This window comes from Anas platyrhynchos, chromosome 13 (genome assembly GCF_047663525.1).
Source record: "Anas platyrhynchos isolate ZD024472 breed Pekin duck chromosome 13, IASCAAS_PekinDuck_T2T, whole genome shotgun sequence".
NCBI lineage: Eukaryota > Metazoa > Chordata > Aves > Anseriformes > Anatidae > Anas > Anas platyrhynchos.
In genome coordinates this window covers 3,668,823-3,688,089 of record NC_092599.1, presented here as the reverse complement: position 1 = coordinate 3,688,089, position 19,267 = coordinate 3,668,823, and the positions used below count along the sequence as shown (strand labels likewise).

Sequence of the window (19,267 nt, the reverse complement as noted above, 5' to 3'; positions counted from 1 at the left end):
TTCCCTTTATTTTTAAACTCTTTTGCACAAATAGCTCCATTAGCCATCAGATAAAAACCCACCTGATTATACTGCTCAGCACTACATGGACAAAATGTACGACTAAAAGTTACAAGAATTAAAGTCAAACAGCTGTTCAAAGATCTTTTTTTTTCTTTTCTTTTCTGCATTATTTGCCTCATTCTAGATACTAAATAAGATTCAACCTGATGCACTACTAGTCAATTTGTGTAAACTTAAGAGGAAATTGTTTTACTCCTGAGATTTGAGTATTATAGCATAGATAAATAGTTTACACACTCAGACAGTAATGCTGAATTTGAGAAGAAATGAGTCACACTCTTAAATCCAAAACTAAGTATTAATGTCATCTGAAAAAATTAAGAATAATTATATATAAAAACTCTAAGCCTCTATCTGCCACTTGACTTATAGAAGTGATTCAGAGGGCTCCAATCTGCTTCAGCTACACAAATCTCCAATAATCTTTGGTGTTCAGAACAGAACTTGATTTGTAATAGATAATTCCAAATTCCAAACTATTATTGTAACTATTGCAATTACATGTCTAGTACTAAGTATGCAAATAGTGACGTGGATTTCTGTAAGTCTCCTTGGATGCTTAAAGTTAGTCATCCACACTAATATTTCTCTTAATTACAGCTGATGGACAGAACATTATGTTGCAATGGCAGAAGATCTTGTTGTATTTTAAGACCTATATATTAAATAATATTAAATAATTGTAACATCTTACCTTATAAACTCAGGCAGATCTTCCAGTTAATCTGAGTTGTTTTAGTCATTGGTGATAGACAGCGACACTTATTTCTACATCTAAAATTATTATTATTATGAATGTATTATTTCGTAACATCGATGATACAACTACTTTCAGTAGAAAGATATTAGTAACTATACCAGGGAATTTGACCTTTCATACAGATTTAATTGTACATTCTTATGAATCTGGAAGAAATATGTCAAAGTTGATGACTCTGATTTTGAGTTAGTTGTATTACAATGCAAGAGCATACCAAACACATCTCATTTGTAGAAAAATTAGTGCAGCCTTTCACAATCTGTTCTCCAGCTCCATTTCTCCTTTTTAATAGAAAAGTGGCTTCTTGTATAACTTCTTAAAGGGGAAACAATGGATGTGAATGGTTGTTTTGCATGAATTGTATGAGGATCGTTACGCTGCAAAAGTCATGCCATAGAGAACTTATAAATATGTTATAAAACCCTGGCAAATTCAACAAGTCACTGTTTCTTCTTTCCTTTTTTTTTTTTTTTTTTTTAATATTAAATTCTTCCAGCCACTAGAAGAATATAAAGGTTTTATACAAAAAAATGATGTGTCTTATTTCAGCTCTACTGGCATAGCTGAGTTTTACTTACTATTTTGCTAAAGTAGCAGAGTTTAGAAAATAGAAGATCTATGCTTGACTTACTTGTGTAACTCTTCTGGTCTGTATGAAAATGTAGGTCATTTTTGTGTACCGTGATTCCCAGTAATGTGTCTATTTTTCATTTGCCTGCAAATGCTAACATCCCATTATGCCTCTCTCCACCATACATTTGAGATACTTACGTGTCTTTTTTGTGGTAGCATTTACTGTGGCACTAAAGGGACCCGCTCCAGCACTGTTATAAGCACGGACAGCTGTGTAGTATGCCAAGTTGCTCTTCAAACCTGTTATTCTTATTGATGTCTCATTCCCTGCAGCTTTCACTCTGTTTGAAGATTCTTCTTTTCCACCATTATTCCAGTATCTAACCTAGTAGATACAAAACAAAACTATTTAAAATGTTGAATGGAATGGAGTTTTTATCTACAGCATTGCATTTGACTCCTTTAGGTGCATTTTTTTCTCAGCTGAAAAAGGTAGAAATACTTAAAAGTTTAAAAAATATGTAAACAAAATTCTTCTTATCCATCTGCCTTTCACGCTTGCTGCTCTTTTGACTGTAGAAAAAAAGAAACTGAAACATTAAATGTTGCTTGAATTAAAAAATGACAACCAGAGGAAAATCATTACTTCATCTTGAAATAAACAAATTAAACTCAGAAAACTGTATCTTACAAAATAGTTTCTAAAAAATAAATGCAATTCTGAAAAAATGTCAGTTTGAAAATACTGTTAAACACATGACTCATCACAGAAAGCAAAACAATTTCATTCTGTATTCATTTTCAAAGATGCTTAGAAGAAAATATCCTTTTTCTGGGTGAAGGTGGGAGCAGAGAGGCAGCAAGACAGGTGGTAATCTTCTGTAAATAAAGCATTAATAGAGTCTAATACTCTAAACAAGTAGCTGTTTGCTCTGATTTTCAATTGCTTTTATGAAAAATAACAAAAACAAAAAAAAAATATTATTTTTTTTAACAGATCCTTGATTTCTGAACAGTGATTGGGCTGAACTCAAGACTTAATATATTTTAAATGAATTTACCTCATAACCCAGTAGCCTTCCACTACTCATCTTCCAGGGAATGGCTGTCCAGGAGACTTCGATGGCTGAGGAGGACAGGCTAGTCGCTGATACGCCAGCAGGAGCTACAGTAGGCTCTGTAATGGGAAATCAAAACATGAGAGATCAGCAACATTGGTAATGGTGCAAATATGTTTACATTCTAGTTAATCTTAGTTGTATCAATTGTTGCTATGTTCTCTGATGAACCAATGCTTGTTAAATAGCTGGAGAGAACCACATACCTTCTTCAGCTGAAAAAACTGTGGTTACTGAACTAAATGGCCCTTCTCCTTTGTTGTTATAGACCCCAACTTTGACTTCATACGGTGAAAAGGGCAAAATGCTTTCGTTCCTAAAGACGTATCTGGGTGTGTCAGGAGAGGTGACTACAGTCTGTATCCATGTTGTGGTGCCAAAGGGACGGAAAGCGACAACATATCCAAATCCTTCTCCATTTTGTAACTCTTCAGGGATGGGCTGTGAGAAAAGGAAACAGTGACAGAAGTCTGGTCTGTGACGTTACATACAGCACTGGAAAAGCTTTGCAGGAGGAAAGTGCCACCATGCTAATGCACAAGGTTGTAAACAGGTTCTGGTACTACATATGGGATCATTCCATCAACAAATCAACTCTGGTACAGTAGAGTGAAACACATTCTTTTGAACCTATTGTAATGCTTGCACTTCAGGAGAAGTTCATACATCTCCGGTATACGCCTCGTTTTCCACTAAGTGCTTAGTTTTAAGGTACCATTCAGTAAACACTTATTTTCAATTTCTAGTCAAAATTCATAGTTCAAAAAAATTAACTGCTTAGTCAATTGTTGGAGAATCCAATACTACCTTTGTACAGTGGCTTATACCTTCCCCCAATGTGATTATGATTAAGTAACCACAGGGAGTCATCAATATTAGTACATAATAGTATGTTAACATCTTTTAACTCATTAGAAATGGGATGTGTAACTTAAAGTAGTAGCTGATCCTTTGCATGGGTTAGCACATGCATTCACAGTTAATGGTAACAAAGCACAGACTGTAAAGTTGCACTGACCAGCACAATGCTTTGGCTCCACCTTTGAGTAACGCCCATTTCCCAGCCCAACAATTGTTTGAGAACAGAAGCAATCACCTTAGACAATAACTAAAGTTCTTACTGATTGCAGACTAGCACAGTAACAAGCAAAGGAGGGAAGGCAAACGTGCATAGCCCACATAGCAGAATGTTACCAAACACATTCCTAGATGAGAAGCTGCTGCAGCCAGGAAAACTCATCTTTTAAGAACAGTTTGAATGAAAACAACCATTCTGTGAAGAAAATTGCTTGCCAGAAAACTTACATCCCATGTTATGACCAGTTCAGACCTGCTGCCGCCTCCCCCACTGACTTCAGATGGGGGAATTTCAGGAACTGTGAAAAAGAAACGTACAGCTGTCTGTGCAGTATAGATAGACGAGGTGACATCTTACAATGTTAACCTCATTCTTTGAAGCTAACCCAGCAGTTTTCCTATTTCTTTTGCAAATCTAGGCAAGTGCTTTTGAACCAGCATGAGCATGTCCTGGAAAGGGCCAGCCCCTTCGTTCAACTGGCTTTTAACCTCCTTTGGGCGGACAGGTATTTTTCTCAATGTTTTTAGAACCTCACGTATTATATGCCATATCTGCTTTAATGTTTATGAACTTCTGGCATACTTCAGATTTTCAACAGAGTTAACTCATGCAGATGTATCAGGCAATGGCCTTATTCCAAATACCACTGGGAGCTTTAATTGATGTGTTCTGAGCTACATGCTTATTACATGGAAGGTATACACTGACCAAACACTGGGAAGGGGAAAAGTAGTCAAAATTCACCTCTTCCTATCCATTAACATTTTTATATTCTGCAGCACTAACTAAACAGACAGCTTTTTGCATACTAAAAGCAGTTGAAATGTATTTAAATGTTACGTGTAATGCAACACAAACTGTCCCACAGCTAAATGGAAAAATCATCAACAAACTAGTTATAGACTTTTATATTTGATAGCAATGCCAAGCCTGTTTGCAGTGAGTCAAGGATATGATTTTTGGGGGGAATATATTTACAATTCTTGAATTAAAAACAAATAAAAGAACCCACTAACCTGCCTCTTCGGTTCTTACTTTTTCTGAGGGTAAACTAGGCTCTCCACCTCCTATTTTGTTACTGGCAACTACACGAAATTCATATTCAACCCAAGGATTTAAATCCACCACCGTAGTTGTGAATGTTTTTCCATCAATCACATCTGGAACTATTAAAAAGAGAAAAAAGAACCATGATGTCCCCTAGTCGAACATATTCCAATAGAACTTGTAACAAGAATTGTGTTTTACCTGTTGTAACTCGCTGCCAGCCAACTGAAAAAGGTGTTCTTGCTTGTACGGTGTACGTGGTTACTGGGCTGTGATTATCTGTGCCTTCTTGCCAGGAGATCTGAGCTGTGGTATCAGTTATTTCATCCACTTTCACATGTTCAGGGGGCCCAGGTGAGCCTAGGATAAGATTGTAAAAGAGAAGGTGTTTTGTAAAACCAGTACCCTGAAAATCCCTAAAATCGCAGTATGGATTCCAGTTGTATTGAATACTGTGCAAGGAAGAAAACAATTTAGCTTGGAATAAGAATATATATATATATATACATATATATATATGTTGTTTTTAACATTCACTAAACTTGCATCTGATAAAATAATTCTGAAATAGTAACCCTAAACTACTTTACAGGTGACAGGTTTTTGTTTTAGTTCAAGAACCTGTATTCAGCATGATTTCTGTACCTTTCCACGTTGTCTGTCTTTTACTTTGGTCCTTGATACCCTCTTTTAATCTACTATTACATCTCTGTAGTCTGCCAATTTGTTATCTACGGCTGTTTTAGTGTATGATGTGCTGTAGCAATTTTTCAGCAGACCACCTGAGCAGCACCCTAAGCAGCTATTCAGTCAGGCAAGTGTCCTGCTGCATTCTGGAGAAATCCTCATTTTGGACAGCCTAGGGGAAAATGCTGGTTTTGTTTCATCTGCACAAGCAAACAGAGCTGAAGTAACTACAAAAGCAATTATAAAATACATGACATATTTTAAAATACACGGAATAAATGTTGATTGCATAATGCCCATTCCTGGATTACAGATTTTCTCTTGCAATACATGTAGCTGCATTACCAGCAATGAAAGCTACAGAAAGCTTAGCAGAAAGCATTCCTGCTCTGGAAAAACAAACAACCCTGCATTAGATACTTCAAATTTCAGTGTGTCCCTAGGACAAAGACCTTCCTAGGCTTTGGCAGCAGATGCCCATTTCATGGGAAGGATGCTGGACCATGGAGTCACCAACCCCATTCAGTCATTTAGCAGAGACAGCAACTCACAACCACGTCACAGCTGCCAGTGCTGAGTTCCCACTCATCAGTGACTTGAAGGACTGTCAGTGAGAAAATAGACGTCAAAATTTATTATATTCTTCAAATATTAATTTATCTGGGAAAAAAACAAGCTTCATCCCAAACTGAGCTAAAATTCTAACTGCAAGGCAGAATCGTATAATTCAAGTCACAGATGAGTTGGTTTTGTAATCTACATCATCAATGGTTTCTGTAATCTACAATGTACAACAGTAAGAAAATACAATTTACAGTAACCGAAGCCAAAATTTACCTCGTACTATAAGGTCTGCTGCAGATGCTACACTATCCACTTCTGTCTTCACCATACAAACGTATTTTCCACTATGTTTCAGCTGGATGTTTCTAATCATTAAATCTCCTGATGCACTCTGTCAAAATACAAAGGTCTTAATATTAAATCACAAAGTCATTCATTTAAGCTCATATTTTGCAAGTGGAGAAGATATCAACCAAAATAGCTGAAGATAAAGTTGCCCTAAAATGATTAGGCAGAAAATATTTTTGTTTTCATCCTGATTTTTTCAAGAATAATTTATTTTCATGGAGAATGTCATTACTTCAAATAAATCTAACAATATGCAAATCACCTGTGCCATTTTGTCACAAGCATTTCTTTTTGAGCTTGAGTCTAGTTCACTGATGTCAACATCTGTAGTTAAATTGTAGGCTGCGCATTAGTATGTCTCACTCACAAGCTGAAAACAATTCTGCCTGCTTCCCTTCCATGCGTGACAATATAAATACAATGCCAGGTCTTCTACGAAAACAAAGATGTAAGCATTTAGAGGACAATCCAGCACTGATTGCTTACAATACCCTAAAAGTTAAGTTGAAAGCAATCTAAAACCTATCTACTTGATTGGAACTGGATATTCAGGAAATGATCAACAACAGATACAAGCAAATCATGTTCTACATGTACTACATTTAGCAAACCTTATTTAAAATCTAGGCAAAGGGGACTGTCAAATAGAATAATTTTACTAAAATTAAAACAAATAAGAACAGTGAAATATTAACACTGCATTTTAATTATTTATGGATATTTTGGGGAAGCATCCCAAAGTATTGTGGAAAATGGAGAAGTGTGCAGCAGCAAAAAAATACAACGAAGGCACTCTCACCTCTCATGGCTCTGCAGACCATTAGCAGAATCCACATTCTTGCCTAGCCAGATTAAATCTTTGTCAGTGTGGACAAGTCCAGGTGACAGTAAGGTCACCTTCCTTTCTCCATGCTAGATGGAATACAAATAAGAAGAAGCGCGTGCGCAGTACCAACACTTGCTAGAATTGCTTTTGCTTTTCCTGACTGCATAACAATGTCAGCCAGTGCCGGGCTGTGCAAGCAGGTGATACCAGGAACTACTTGGGAATCTGCTTGCTTTGCCATCCCCTTTGTATAAATTGTTTGTTTAACAAAGAAGACCAGTACGACAGGGTTACATCCTATATTTTTCTAACCATCTGCAAGACCAGGTGGTGATCCCATAACGTTCCCACTAATAACTACATGTTGTGGACCTCAGGCATGCATACCAGGGACATCCAAGACATCATTACATAGGAATCTATTCACTGAAAAATTATTTTCCTTTTGCCATGTTATCCAACAAAGCTGAGTTACACACAGGTATTTTCATTTAACAAATACGCACTGTGACTTACTTAGGCTTATTTACTTACTGTGATGCTCATGCAACTCAACAAGAAATTACTCCATCACCCTTAGTAGGATCTTGACAAAGTCTACAAAATAGTTTTGTAGTAACATAGCTAGTTTTCTACTTACAAGCCTCAATCCCTTCTTTACGCAAATAGTTTTAGTTTTGTTTTTTAATCTCTTAAATATTCTGTATTTGATAAGAACTCCTCGTTCTGTCCCTTATGACAAACTCCCAAGAAAAACGTTCCAGATTCAGAGGTCTGAGTTAGTCAGTACTCACTCTCAAATTTTCTTCAGGACTGGCTGAGAATTTTCTGTGAAAAACTGATTTTTGATGCTTTTTTTTTTTTGTTGTTGTTGTGGGAAGGATGTGGGAACGTAAACTTGGCTTTGATTTGGAATGATGTCTGTGTTTGTTTAAAAAAAAAAAAAGCTGGAATTTTTAGTGAGAATACATATTTCATTTTCCAGTCAGCTTATGAATCCTTAACTGAGCCAATAAAACGGTAAGATTGAGGTTCCTGAATGTTTTTAACCTTTCCTGTCTCGTAGCACTATTTGTATACACGACAAGAGTACAGCTGGGGGGAAATATTACTAAATAAATAAAGGCCATGTAGCAATACTGGAAGGTAACGGGCTATGAAATCTGAGCATTCCCATTACAGCATGACAGATGGTCAGTTTGTAATTCTAGAAACATTTCTATCAAAATGTACATGATATACGAACATCTCATGGCTCTTACAAGGAAATCTCATCATCTCCACATGCAGGTGTGCTTTTATCAATTGCAAGCTGTGGAACAGTCCTGTGTGTTTGGTGCCTACTGATTAAATGCTAAATCTTTTGATGTTTTACAGGCAAAAAAAAAGTTAGGTGCTGAAATTTCAGAGTTTCACAGACAGAAGTGTGTAACCCACAGCTATCCCTATAGAACATAAGATCTGGCAAGACATGAAAAAAAAAACACTTTATGAAGGCTTAAAATGACCAGTTTCATGCTGATGCTCAGCTGCCTGTCTTTTTATTACTTGGCCATGGCTTGCACTGAAATAAGGCCCCTTGCTGTAATTGATTATATCTTTCATCTGTCTTAATGCTTAACTTTTCATATTTTGATTAGAAAGCTAAATTCTGAAAAACATTACTGTAACCATTCCCCCACCAGCAGCATTGCTCCATCCTACATTAGAAATACTTAATGAGATCTATGGCCTCTCTCTCTCACTGGGGGAGGCTCAGAGAGAATGGTGAGGAATACGCTAGGGACAGAAGTGTAGAAAAAGTAAGGAAAGATGTGATTTTTTGATTAGGTTTTTGGCTGGAGCTCACAAAATCTGAGTTGAGTTCCTTAATCTGTCATTGCTATGTTTCATGTGATCTTTGGAAAATCATGTAGGGACCTACTCAGATACAGAGGTAGGCACTTGCAGTACTTCAGGTCTAAACATTAGGTGTCTGTACAGCAAGTTATGTGCAGCCAGCTAGCTCAATTAGTAATTTCTCTCCGACATAGAAGAATGTTCTACGGGCCCAAAAGAGAAGAACCATCTTATTTTTAAAATAAAATATGTTTTTATGTTGAAAAAAAGAACGCGTGCCTGTTTGTGCTGCACACATCTATAAGGGAGTGAAGAGACAGTTTCGAACTTACCCCTCCAACCTTCTCAAAATGGGAGGCATCTTTTTTGAAGTCGGTGAGCGTCCCATTGAAATACCACGTGAAGCTGATGTCCAGGATAGGATCGTGCTGAACCTGGCAAGGCAAGACAACACTTTCTCCAACAGTGACATCCATGTTTGAAGGTGCCAAAGTAATCCTTGTTGGCTCTGTTGAGAGCAGAAATATCAGTTATTGGATTTCTGCATTACTGAGCTTTGCCTGCTACTAATTCTACCATGTTCTTCAAACCTGATTAATGACTGTCACTTGGAATTATGCAGTTGGACTATAAATGCCACTGACTGACCTCGCTTGTTGTAGCATTGCGTCACTGCACATTTACCAGGTAGATTTTATTTTACCAAGCTAAATGCACTGCAAACCCCAGCAATGAAATTACCATTCAGAAGCATGTGTGGATCTCAGCAATAACCCACAAGTTTTGGAACAGGAAGCTTTAGCAGCAGCCATTGGGAAAATTAAGAGGTGGGAGTGGGAAGAAGAGCTAACAAAACCTGGAAACTAGAGGAAATCTATATAGGGTAGGATTCATTGGATATTTGGGCCCATATATTATATCGAACATAAATACTGTCATTAAGAATAGCTGCTTGCAATTCCTGAATCATAATAATGGAAAAATATCAAGTACTGTAAATACTGCAAAAAATAAATTTCATTCCATAAATCCTCTGTACATAATTCTATTATTTGTATATAACAAGGCATGAATCATTTAGAAACAGACTGAAAATCTGTAGCTGTTAATTCACTAAACAGAGTAATTCTGTTTGGATCTATGAGATACATAGGATATGTAATGCAGTAGGATATGAAATAATTTTGCATCTGGAGAATATTTCAGATATTCCAATCTTCAGAAAATAACATCATGAGAAAAGTCAGTCTTCAGCTAAATTTCACAAACCACTTGTCCTTTTAATCCAGTATCTGAGACAGCAGCTAGTAATGGATGGCTTGGAGAAAGGGGCAAGAACCCTTTTAACAGTAATTATATACACAATTAGCTTTTGAAGACTTTTATTTTACTGCCTGTGGAGTCCCTGAACAGTCCTGCAGCTGGAGCTTCTTCCATATCTTTTTCCATAAACAAGTAAGTGTATAGTTCCTTAGCACTAAAGAGGTTTTTGGACTAGATTGTATAATGACCTTAAATATTTTTGGTTGGCATGAATTGTCTTTTTTTTTTTTTTTTTAACAAGTTAATAAGTTAAGAAGTACTTAGAAGTATAATTCAATTGTTTAGTATTTAGGTAAGTAAAAGAGTGGAGGAAAGCATTCAGAACTTCCTGACCTGAGATCCCAGGGCTAAGAAACATCTCTGCCAAAGAGAGACCATCCCTCAGTCTCTTTCCTGTCAACTGATCAAACATCTATTCTTTTCTTTTTATATATTGTTAAATGCGTATCTTCTCACAGTTTACTTTTCAGTGGATTAGTTATTCGTTCAAAGAGGAAACAGCATTCACATCACTGCAGACTTCTGTTGCGAAGTTTGCAGTTCAATGTAAATCATCGTTCAGGTGACTCCCTCCCTGTCCAGCTCACCCACCTGTAACTATCAAGTTTGTCGTCCCACTGGCTGTTCCAAACTGGTTTGCTGCCACACAGGTGTAACTACCAGCGTCAACTTTTGTCACGTTGGCTATTCTCAGTCCTCCATCCTTTAGGAACGTGATTCTGAAAGAGATTTTAAAAGACAAAAGATTTGTAAGTTGCCACATTGGTTTGTAGACACAATGTCTGAACACTCATCCTGTTATGCCAGGTAGATCAAACCGCATCAATTACCAAGCTGGTGTTTGGAAGTTTTGATGCTCTGTTACTGATGGTACGCAATAGAGCTGCACCCCTCCTTCAGTTCCTGTTTTGGGCACCAGGAGAACCAATGCTTAGGATAAGTACTTGTGTACGTACCTGAGAGACCCCACATTAACTTAATCTTTTCCAGCTGTACCAAGTGAAACTGGAATAATTTTCAGCTGCATCATGTTGTTTACAGTCTTGCATGGCAGCTTTGAAGTAACTCTTATCATCATGGTGATGACGCAATAAATTTTTTCATAAGCAATCCACGTTTTGCACTTTCCAGTATTCACATGTACAAGCCTCACACAATCCATAGCTCATTTGCACCACTGACTCCTCAGAGCAGGATTGAGCTCATGCAAGTATAAACTTTGGTTTTGTTTAGAAAGCAGGCTCAGACTTCATGCTGTAGCATGTGGCAGTGACCTGCAGACAGAGGTGTGCTTTGTGGGGGGACTTGAGGGAAAAGATTCTCTCCACCCCAAACAAACTCAGGCAGTGAGAATCATGCCCAGTGGACAGATAGCATGGAACAAAACAGAAATACTCCTAAAACTGTAAACCGAAGGACATGTGCATTACTGATATAGACTTTAAGAGCACCAACGTCCCAGTAGTAGAGTTGACATCCCAGACAACAGTGCTGTAAGGACCTAAAGGTAAGGTTAATTTAATTCCCTCTTTCTGGGCCTCCCATCTGTCATATCCTTAGATGCAGGACCTTCCACCAAGCGAGAGATAACCTGGAGCAGCTACACAACCAGCTGTATATAAAAACGTTCAGAATAATTGCAAGAAAAAAAAAAAAAGTAAACAACGGTTTCCTGATACACCTGAGCCAAAAGAGCTTCAGAGCTTCTATCTCAAATCACACCAATCCATTTCAAAGGCATCAAATGAATCACGGCAAGGCTATGCTGTCAGGTCCCTAGGCACCTTAGCTAGCAGGCATTTTGGAAACGTCCCAAACACCCCACGTCTAGCTAAACAGAATCAACAGAACAGCAAACAACGTTAATACTCGAGGCAAACCTCTAACCGCATTAGTTGGAGAGTCTTACACAGTTGTCAGAATGAGTATAATCGGAGCAGGCGGCAAACGCCATGGAACTTCACATTGCTGTCTTCCCTCTTCAGAAGAGTCATGTGGATTTTTCGTCTTCTCACTTGCATGTACTTCATTATTAACCTGCTGCTTTATTCAGTACAGAATTAAATACACACCCCTGCTGCTTTATTTTTAGTATACGTGAGGCAAATTTGTATCAATAATTTGTCCCAATTGAGATTCAGTCCTCTCCACTTAAATACATATTACAAGAAGTAGCTAAGAAGGCTGCTGCGTTTAGCTGGGAACTGGGAGCCCTGCCTTTCTTCTTGAAACCTGTCCCAAGCCTGGGCTAAGCAGGATGCCCGTTTGAAGCTATGAGTTCCCTGCTCTTCTGTCACTCACCGGCTGCACCTCCCAGCTCAGCATGAGCAGTGCTGCATGAACCTGCCTGTGCTGTGCCAGGTGATGAAGGGTAACGCGAGCAGGGAAGTGCAGCACTGGCTGCAGGGCAAGACTGGGAAGACTTTCTGGACTGAAATTATGATTGCAAGGAAGCTACTTAGTTTTTGGACTTTCTAGCTACCTGTATATCCTGCAAGGGCTTGTATTGTATCATCTACTTTGAAACAGTTTCCAGCAGAAAAAAATCTAAAAACAAATAAAAAAAAACAACAGGGTTGACAATGCCTTAGATCAAACAAACTAAAAATAGAGTATGGGTATAAAATAGAAAATGCCTATTGTTTAATTAAAGCAAAGCACATTGGGAGTGCTCTGAGCTATCTTCAAGCCTAGCTTGTCTAAAGTAAGAAAGCAATAGACTTATTAAAACCAAGACAGAGTTAAGAATCAAGTTTTTTGTTTTCAGAGTTATAAACAAACAAAAAAACCCAACAAATCAATTCAAGAAAAATTTTATAATCAAAACAAAATCTTTACCGGTGAATTGGAAAGAGCAACTCTTTACTTTTTCAAATAGAAAGCAGTACATGCAGCGCAGCTTATGAAAACACAAACCCCAGAAATAGCTCTACCCCTTCCTGCTGGAGCATTAGAGAAACTGAAGCTTTTAGTACACTTAAAATTATTAGATATTCACACGCTGTTACAAAACAAACAGACTGCGGCTGGCCTGCTGCCAGGAAGCGATCTAGATTTCTAACACAGAAAAATAATACACACTTTAGTGTTCCCTGTATCTACAAGAGTTTTTCCAATACATTTTGCTAACGGCCAGCAATTTTCAAAGTGAATTTCATGACCTGCATATTTGCGATGCACTGGCAAACAGCAGAAACTTTTAGCCCTGTAAAATGAAGATAATTGGCTGAATAATGCTTTGGCATATGTGTTAGCACAACTGGAGACTGATTTAGGACCTATCTGCTCCTCAGATCAAAACATGATTGACAAAAATGAAATCATTCTCTTGAGCAAACCTGTGGGAAATCAGTCTTTGAGAAGACTTTTTTCTCCAACAGTCAAATGAATGGCATAAAAAATACCCACAACAGCTGCATGTCTTAACTCAGGCCCACTCTTTTATGCTCCTTGACTGAGGTCAAAAGAACGGGAGGGGGATTAGCCAGTTTTAGGACTCTGCAGTTCCTGACTTGAGAGGCAAAACTAGGAGAGCTTTCCTGTCCCCTCTAAACTAGGAAGGTGTATTTGGCACTACAGGCCTTCCAAACAGCTGAGGGACTTCAGTGAGGTTACAGTCTCTGTTAATTCCACCCAGTATGTAGGTGTGTTTTACTCCCCAGATTATCACTTGGTATCAGTTACGTTAGTCACAACTGACCATGACCATGATACAACTGTGGAACAAGCACACACACTTCTAATACTGATAAATTATTTTACTATTGTTACGGACTGCACCTTATTTTCAGTATTTTCACATACTGAGACAAATCTCATCTGGGATTAGAGGGCAAGCGATGCTCCAGGAAGCCAATCTGAAATCTGTCGACCCCACTGTCTGTCTGTAAGAGCATTCCAGCTATTCCACGTTCACTGTCCCCATATTTGCTTGCTTAGAGAACTGTGACATCATTATCTAGAGCCTTACATATTTTTACCTTACTCATCAAAGCCCATTAAATGGTAGTGTTGGTGCAGTACAACCACACACACTGCTGAGGGCCAGCACAAGCCTCAGGATCCAGGATCCCAGCTCTTCTGAGTCAAGGCTGCCACCTGAAATTTGGTGTCATTAATGCAACTGTTAACTAATGGAAATCTTCTCATCTTCCCATGAGAATACTTTATTGCTAAAATAACAGATATAGCTAAACTAAATAATCACTGCCTTATATTTGTCAGATTATTCATCAGAAAAGCCAAGTATTTTAGACCTTCATTAATCTGATACCAAACATAAATGTATTACTTTCCAGTTTGTAACTCTTCAGTACAAAGGATCAGTAAAAAAGTGGGTCAAAACTGCTTTTTATATATCGAGCAAATTCCAACTAAATTAAACCAGATTACTTTACAAGAAAGCCAGCCAAAATAAGCTCTTACTGAAGTGCTGGTAAGTAAATGTGTTGCTTTCCAGATCACAGCGTTTTAGACTGGAACGCAAAATGAAGTAAAAATACTTAATTCAAACTGCAGAGATGATAAAACCAGTAACTGATCCTTATAAGACTTATGCAACATCTTATCAGGAGCAATTCCTCTTCTTTTCTTTCCCCCTTAATTTGACATCATTTTGCTGTAGTTAAAGATGCTAAAACTAAAAGTTATTTTGAGAGACTTGCACTGCAATGCTTCTTAGTGAAGTTAAAGTTTGCAGTATCTTTTCATCTTTTTTTTTTTTTTTCTCTTGGTAAATTTAGAAAGATCTAGGAATAAAGTTAGACTTGTTTACATGTGAAATACTGCATTGCATCATCTCACAATCTTAATCTTCCTCCAGCCAGATATTAAAACATAATATAAATATCTTTAAAGAAATCTTTAAATGGGTTATTTATCTAGGACCTGGCATATTTTAGTGCCTTACGTTTTTGATGGAGATGCAAATTAAACATCAAGTGCAGTTAACCTCTGTTAAAACATCTAATACTCATTTTTTGGAGGATACAAGAAAAATAAAAGCCCATCCATCAGGAGATGGGGTGTCTTAGGCCAACTTTCAACAGAGAAGGTGGCAAGTCTGTCTCCCTAGAGACCTTGGGGGCTGTGTCTATCATCAGAAGAATCCACCCCAGAATTATTTACAGTAAAAACCACCAGGTTTAATGACTGCAGATATAATATACTTTACAGAAAAAAAATAAAGGCCGTATTATATGAGCTGGTTGGGAAGGAACAGCCTAAGTAAATACAAGTGGCTCCTAGTATGGCAATACACACAATAACCATTAATACGGGGTAAAAATTGACCTGTGCCAGATAATCACAGAATCCTAAACTCAGTACCTGATTTGGAATCATTGAAGACAAGAAAATTATTGCTAATTCTTGATAATCATGCTCATTACATCCAAAATGATTTATTTCAGTGGTTCAAAACTATTTTGGAGAGAAGTATTTATTGCTTTAGTACCCAATTCATTTAATTCCTGTTTTTTGCCTTTACTTCTGCATATTCTACACTGATCCATGCACATTAATGCTGTCTACATTCCGCTGTTCTTCATTGTCTAGCTTTCTTTATTCAAGATATTCTAAAAAAAAGTCACATATTTTGCAAAACTAACAAGAAGCAAGATTGTATTCTTTATGTTGAGCTATTTCTCAGTCCAGAGGCTCACAAATCCATTTTGACTTATATCTTCTCCTCTTCACAAGATGTATGAGATTCAGCTCATTTAATTAAAATTTACTGAGTCATTATCCAAATCTTCTACATACCAAAAACGCAGTATCATTTAAAAATAAATTAAAAATACAAGCAACAGTGCCATCAAAATGAAGATTTTTCAGGCTTTACAAAAGTAATGTGCTCAGTATCCCCAGTGAAACGTAACATCCCGTACAACAAATACTAAGGCCCATTACACCACAAGCAAACCCACCAAGCCAGCAAGAATAGAGTTTTAACTGCTCAAGGACAAACGGACTGGGGAACTATAAATGTACGTATCTACTCGGGATACACGGCAAGAGCTGTTCCCTTGCAGGAGCCAACTTCCAGGAAGGAAGCAACTTCCCTGCTGCGCTCTTAAGACTGTGAATTATTCTCTGCTTGCTCACTACTTGCAAATGGGAATTGTAAAGTGAGGGGAAATCCTTTCCCTCAATCTCTTTCTCAAGGAGTGCTCTATGAGAGAGCCTGAATGCTACTGTAGGTCTGAGGTCCAAATGCACTTAAGCTTGTTCTGCCTCTCCCAGGTAAAGAGCATGCTGGTCCTGTGTGCCCTGCATTATCCCTTCTGGGAACTCACCGATCCCTTTCTCTGCAATTAAAAAAAGGCACTCTCTGCCCCAACACACCCCCAATACAGACTTCTCCCTTAGAAATTTAGTTAATGGTTGAAAAATGTACTGCTAATTGGAAACCCATTCCTGAATTGGAAGAATTGTAGAACTGCAAGGAATTAATGAATTGTAATTATCCATAGCAGACAGTAATGAACTACAGGGCTTTCTGCAAAGAATCACATTTCTCCTTTTTCTCTGAAGGAAAGTGGACTCCATTTAGATTAATTCAGGAGTACTGGCTTGTTATTATGTTCCCTCCGTAAGCCATTTATAGTGTGTTATCAAAAATACAGTGGGAAACACTTTGGGACATATTTTGGAAATATCTGCACTTTGCAGAACTAAAAGCCCTAATTTGTGTTTTCAAGCAAATGCGTAAATGTAAGCAGGCAGCATTATGTGTGCTCAAAGCATTTTCTGAAACTGAACATTACTTGCTTTTGCCTGCTGCCATCACCATGACTGAAATCAGGGGGTACAGCTTTTGAAGGGCAATTCAAAGCAACCTTTAAGACCAGATCCGGTGTCTGTTCAGACAGAAAGCTGACAAATCACCCCAACCTTACACCCACCTTTACACAGTGATACTTGTATCACTTTCCTAAGTGTGCACAGTTAATTTACTAGACTTGTATAGAAGCGGTTTTCTTTCCAAAGTGTATGTGTACAGGATGTTACACTTCTGTACACAGGTTAGACATCGCTAATCTGTCACCATTCAGCTCAGTTGTTTGGGTTCATTAGGTCCCTCTTGCAATTACATAGCAAACCTTGCATATTTTCATATATATTTAAAATATACCTATGACTTTGAGTCATCTCTGTAATAACTGTCCCCAGAAAAGCAAACACAGTAGCAGAACAGCAAAAATCGTAATACTAGAATGGTAAGAGTGCTATTCTAGACCTCCCAATTATTAATTTTTTCCAACTGGAAATTTATTTCTTTTTTTCTTGCTGTTTCCTGGCCACATTATCATCATGGCTGTAATATGCCTCATCCGTCTCCCTGCCAGTGTTTTCAGAGAATTTTGCTGAAGGCTTTTAGCACTGTTTTATAGGCTTTGCCTTTCCAGATTTTCTGTCAGTACCTGATTTTCTCAAAATGAGGCCAAACCTTACATTACACTGAAATTAAAAGCTGGCCCTTGACCTTAAAGCCATATACATGCTCTCTGTGCTCAGACATAATGACAATTAAAAAAACAACAAAGCTCCCCCAGCTTGGCAGATTCCAGAGAGGCTTCACAACTATTTGGATCTACAGATGATGTTATTGCATAAAAAGACATTAAAAACACTATTTGTAAGCTTAAAACAAATAAACCAATATAGACTTAATACCTTTCATTTTCGTGTAGCTGCTCACCTCCCTTCTTCCAGGAACATTTGGCCTTAGGGGAAGCTTTTGGTCTGCATTCAAAATCAACCGTGCTGCCTATTTGAACCTGAATCATTTTCTTCATTGGATTCTTGGAAAAATCTGGAGCAGAAGCTAAAACAAAAGGGATACTAACAGTGAAATAAAGCATTTTGAATTATATTAATGACATTACTATTTAGCACTTGCATGACACTTCTCAACTTCCAAACATAATTAAAAACACGAATGATTTAGATAATTCAAACACATCTTCTGTTGGGCAATTACTCGTTTCTCCTCCTTACACTGGTACAAAAAGTAAAGGTTTCCATTTTGCAAAGTATGTCACCTAATGAAGCACGCACGTAAGATCATACTGACTTTATTTGATCTGAAGCTCACTGAACCCAACGAGCTTCAAGCACATGCCTAGCTTTATGCTTTGCTGAACTTGAGCTTACATGACTTGTCTAAGTCCAGTGAGGGCAGTCAACACCATTAAAACTCATTAAAACTCATTTAAACTCAAGGAATTGTGTGGCTTCTATTTTCATGTCAGAGTACAATGCCACATCAGGTACGTTAAATGACACAAAACTACAGCACAGCTCCTTCTGTATTGCGTGTAGCTGATATTAGCTAGCAGTTAAGAAAAGGCACATGGCTTCTATCTATGTCAACAGTGAACTTTGGAAGGAAATTCAGTATTTTAGGAGAACGAGATTGAGCGAGCAGTCTGCTGATTGAGTGTAACCTTATACAATATAAAGGAAATAACTCATGCCCCGAAACACACTCCTCTTACAGGCTTAGTTTTGATATCAATCTTCCTATGTTGGAAGCAGAAATTGCACAAACATATCAATGCATATGGCATTCTGCAAGTTCACCATTTCCCTCAAATAAATGGTTGTCATTTATTCTAGACTCCAGCACGCATCATTTGAATGACTGAATGACAATTCTTTGTCCCCTCGATCAAGAACGGCTGCACACAAGAGCAGCCTATTGCTTTTAAATGACATTGCTCCCCTGGGAACGCTGGAGCCACGCTGCAGAAGGTCAGTGCAGCTGAGTGATGTGCTGAGCCAGTGCTGATTCCAGACCCTGTGAGAGGTTTTAATCTCCAGGCCTGTGTCCAAGCCCCTGTGTCTGCTTTTCCCCTAATTAATAATGTATCTGTGTTCTGTTCTAAAGCAATGAACGACTGGACTGCAAATCCTCTGGAAATAGATGAATAAAGTCCTCGGCACTGCAGATAAAAAGATATTAGGCTGCCAAAACTGTTTATTTCAGCCACAGCAACTGAGTGAGTTATAAAGTAGAAATAATTACGAGGTGGAGT

The 19,267-nt window shown here is 37.8% G+C and overlaps 1 protein-coding gene and 1 long non-coding RNA gene across 4 annotated transcripts in view; one reads left to right on the top strand and one right to left on the bottom strand.

The window, feature by feature from the left end:
• Positions 1-2,921, top strand: part of LOC106019716 (uncharacterized) — a 131,023-nt gene extending 128,102 nt beyond the window's left edge. Inside the window, exons 16-17 of the long non-coding RNA XR_011812473.1 lie at positions 2,394-2,613; positions 2,783-2,921. This is a non-coding gene — a long non-coding RNA (uncharacterized lncRNA). The remainder of the gene's footprint in view (positions 1-2,393; positions 2,614-2,782) is intronic.
• CNTN3 (contactin 3) overlaps positions 1-19,267 on the bottom strand; it is a 99,681-nt gene that overhangs the window by 5,608 nt on the left and 74,806 nt on the right. For 2 of the 3 annotated variants that reach the window (XM_072044301.1, XM_013107509.5), the window contains exons 9-18: positions 17,904-18,054; positions 10,818-10,945; positions 9,236-9,411; positions 6,164-6,281; positions 4,841-4,999; positions 4,609-4,758; positions 3,820-3,890; positions 2,721-2,955; positions 2,458-2,573; positions 1,595-1,781 (exon numbers count right to left, since the gene is read on the bottom strand). In XM_072044301.1, coding sequence (XP_071900402.1) covers positions 1,595-1,781; positions 2,458-2,573; positions 2,721-2,955; positions 3,820-3,890; positions 4,609-4,758; positions 4,841-4,999; positions 6,164-6,281; positions 9,236-9,411; positions 10,818-10,945; positions 17,904-18,054 — 1,491 coding nt within the window. The remainder of the gene's footprint in view (positions 1-1,594; positions 1,782-2,457; positions 2,574-2,720; positions 2,956-3,819; positions 3,891-4,608; positions 4,759-4,840; positions 5,000-6,163; positions 6,282-9,235; positions 9,412-10,817; positions 10,946-17,903; positions 18,055-19,267) is intronic. The other variant, XM_072044302.1, reaches the window with a different exon arrangement.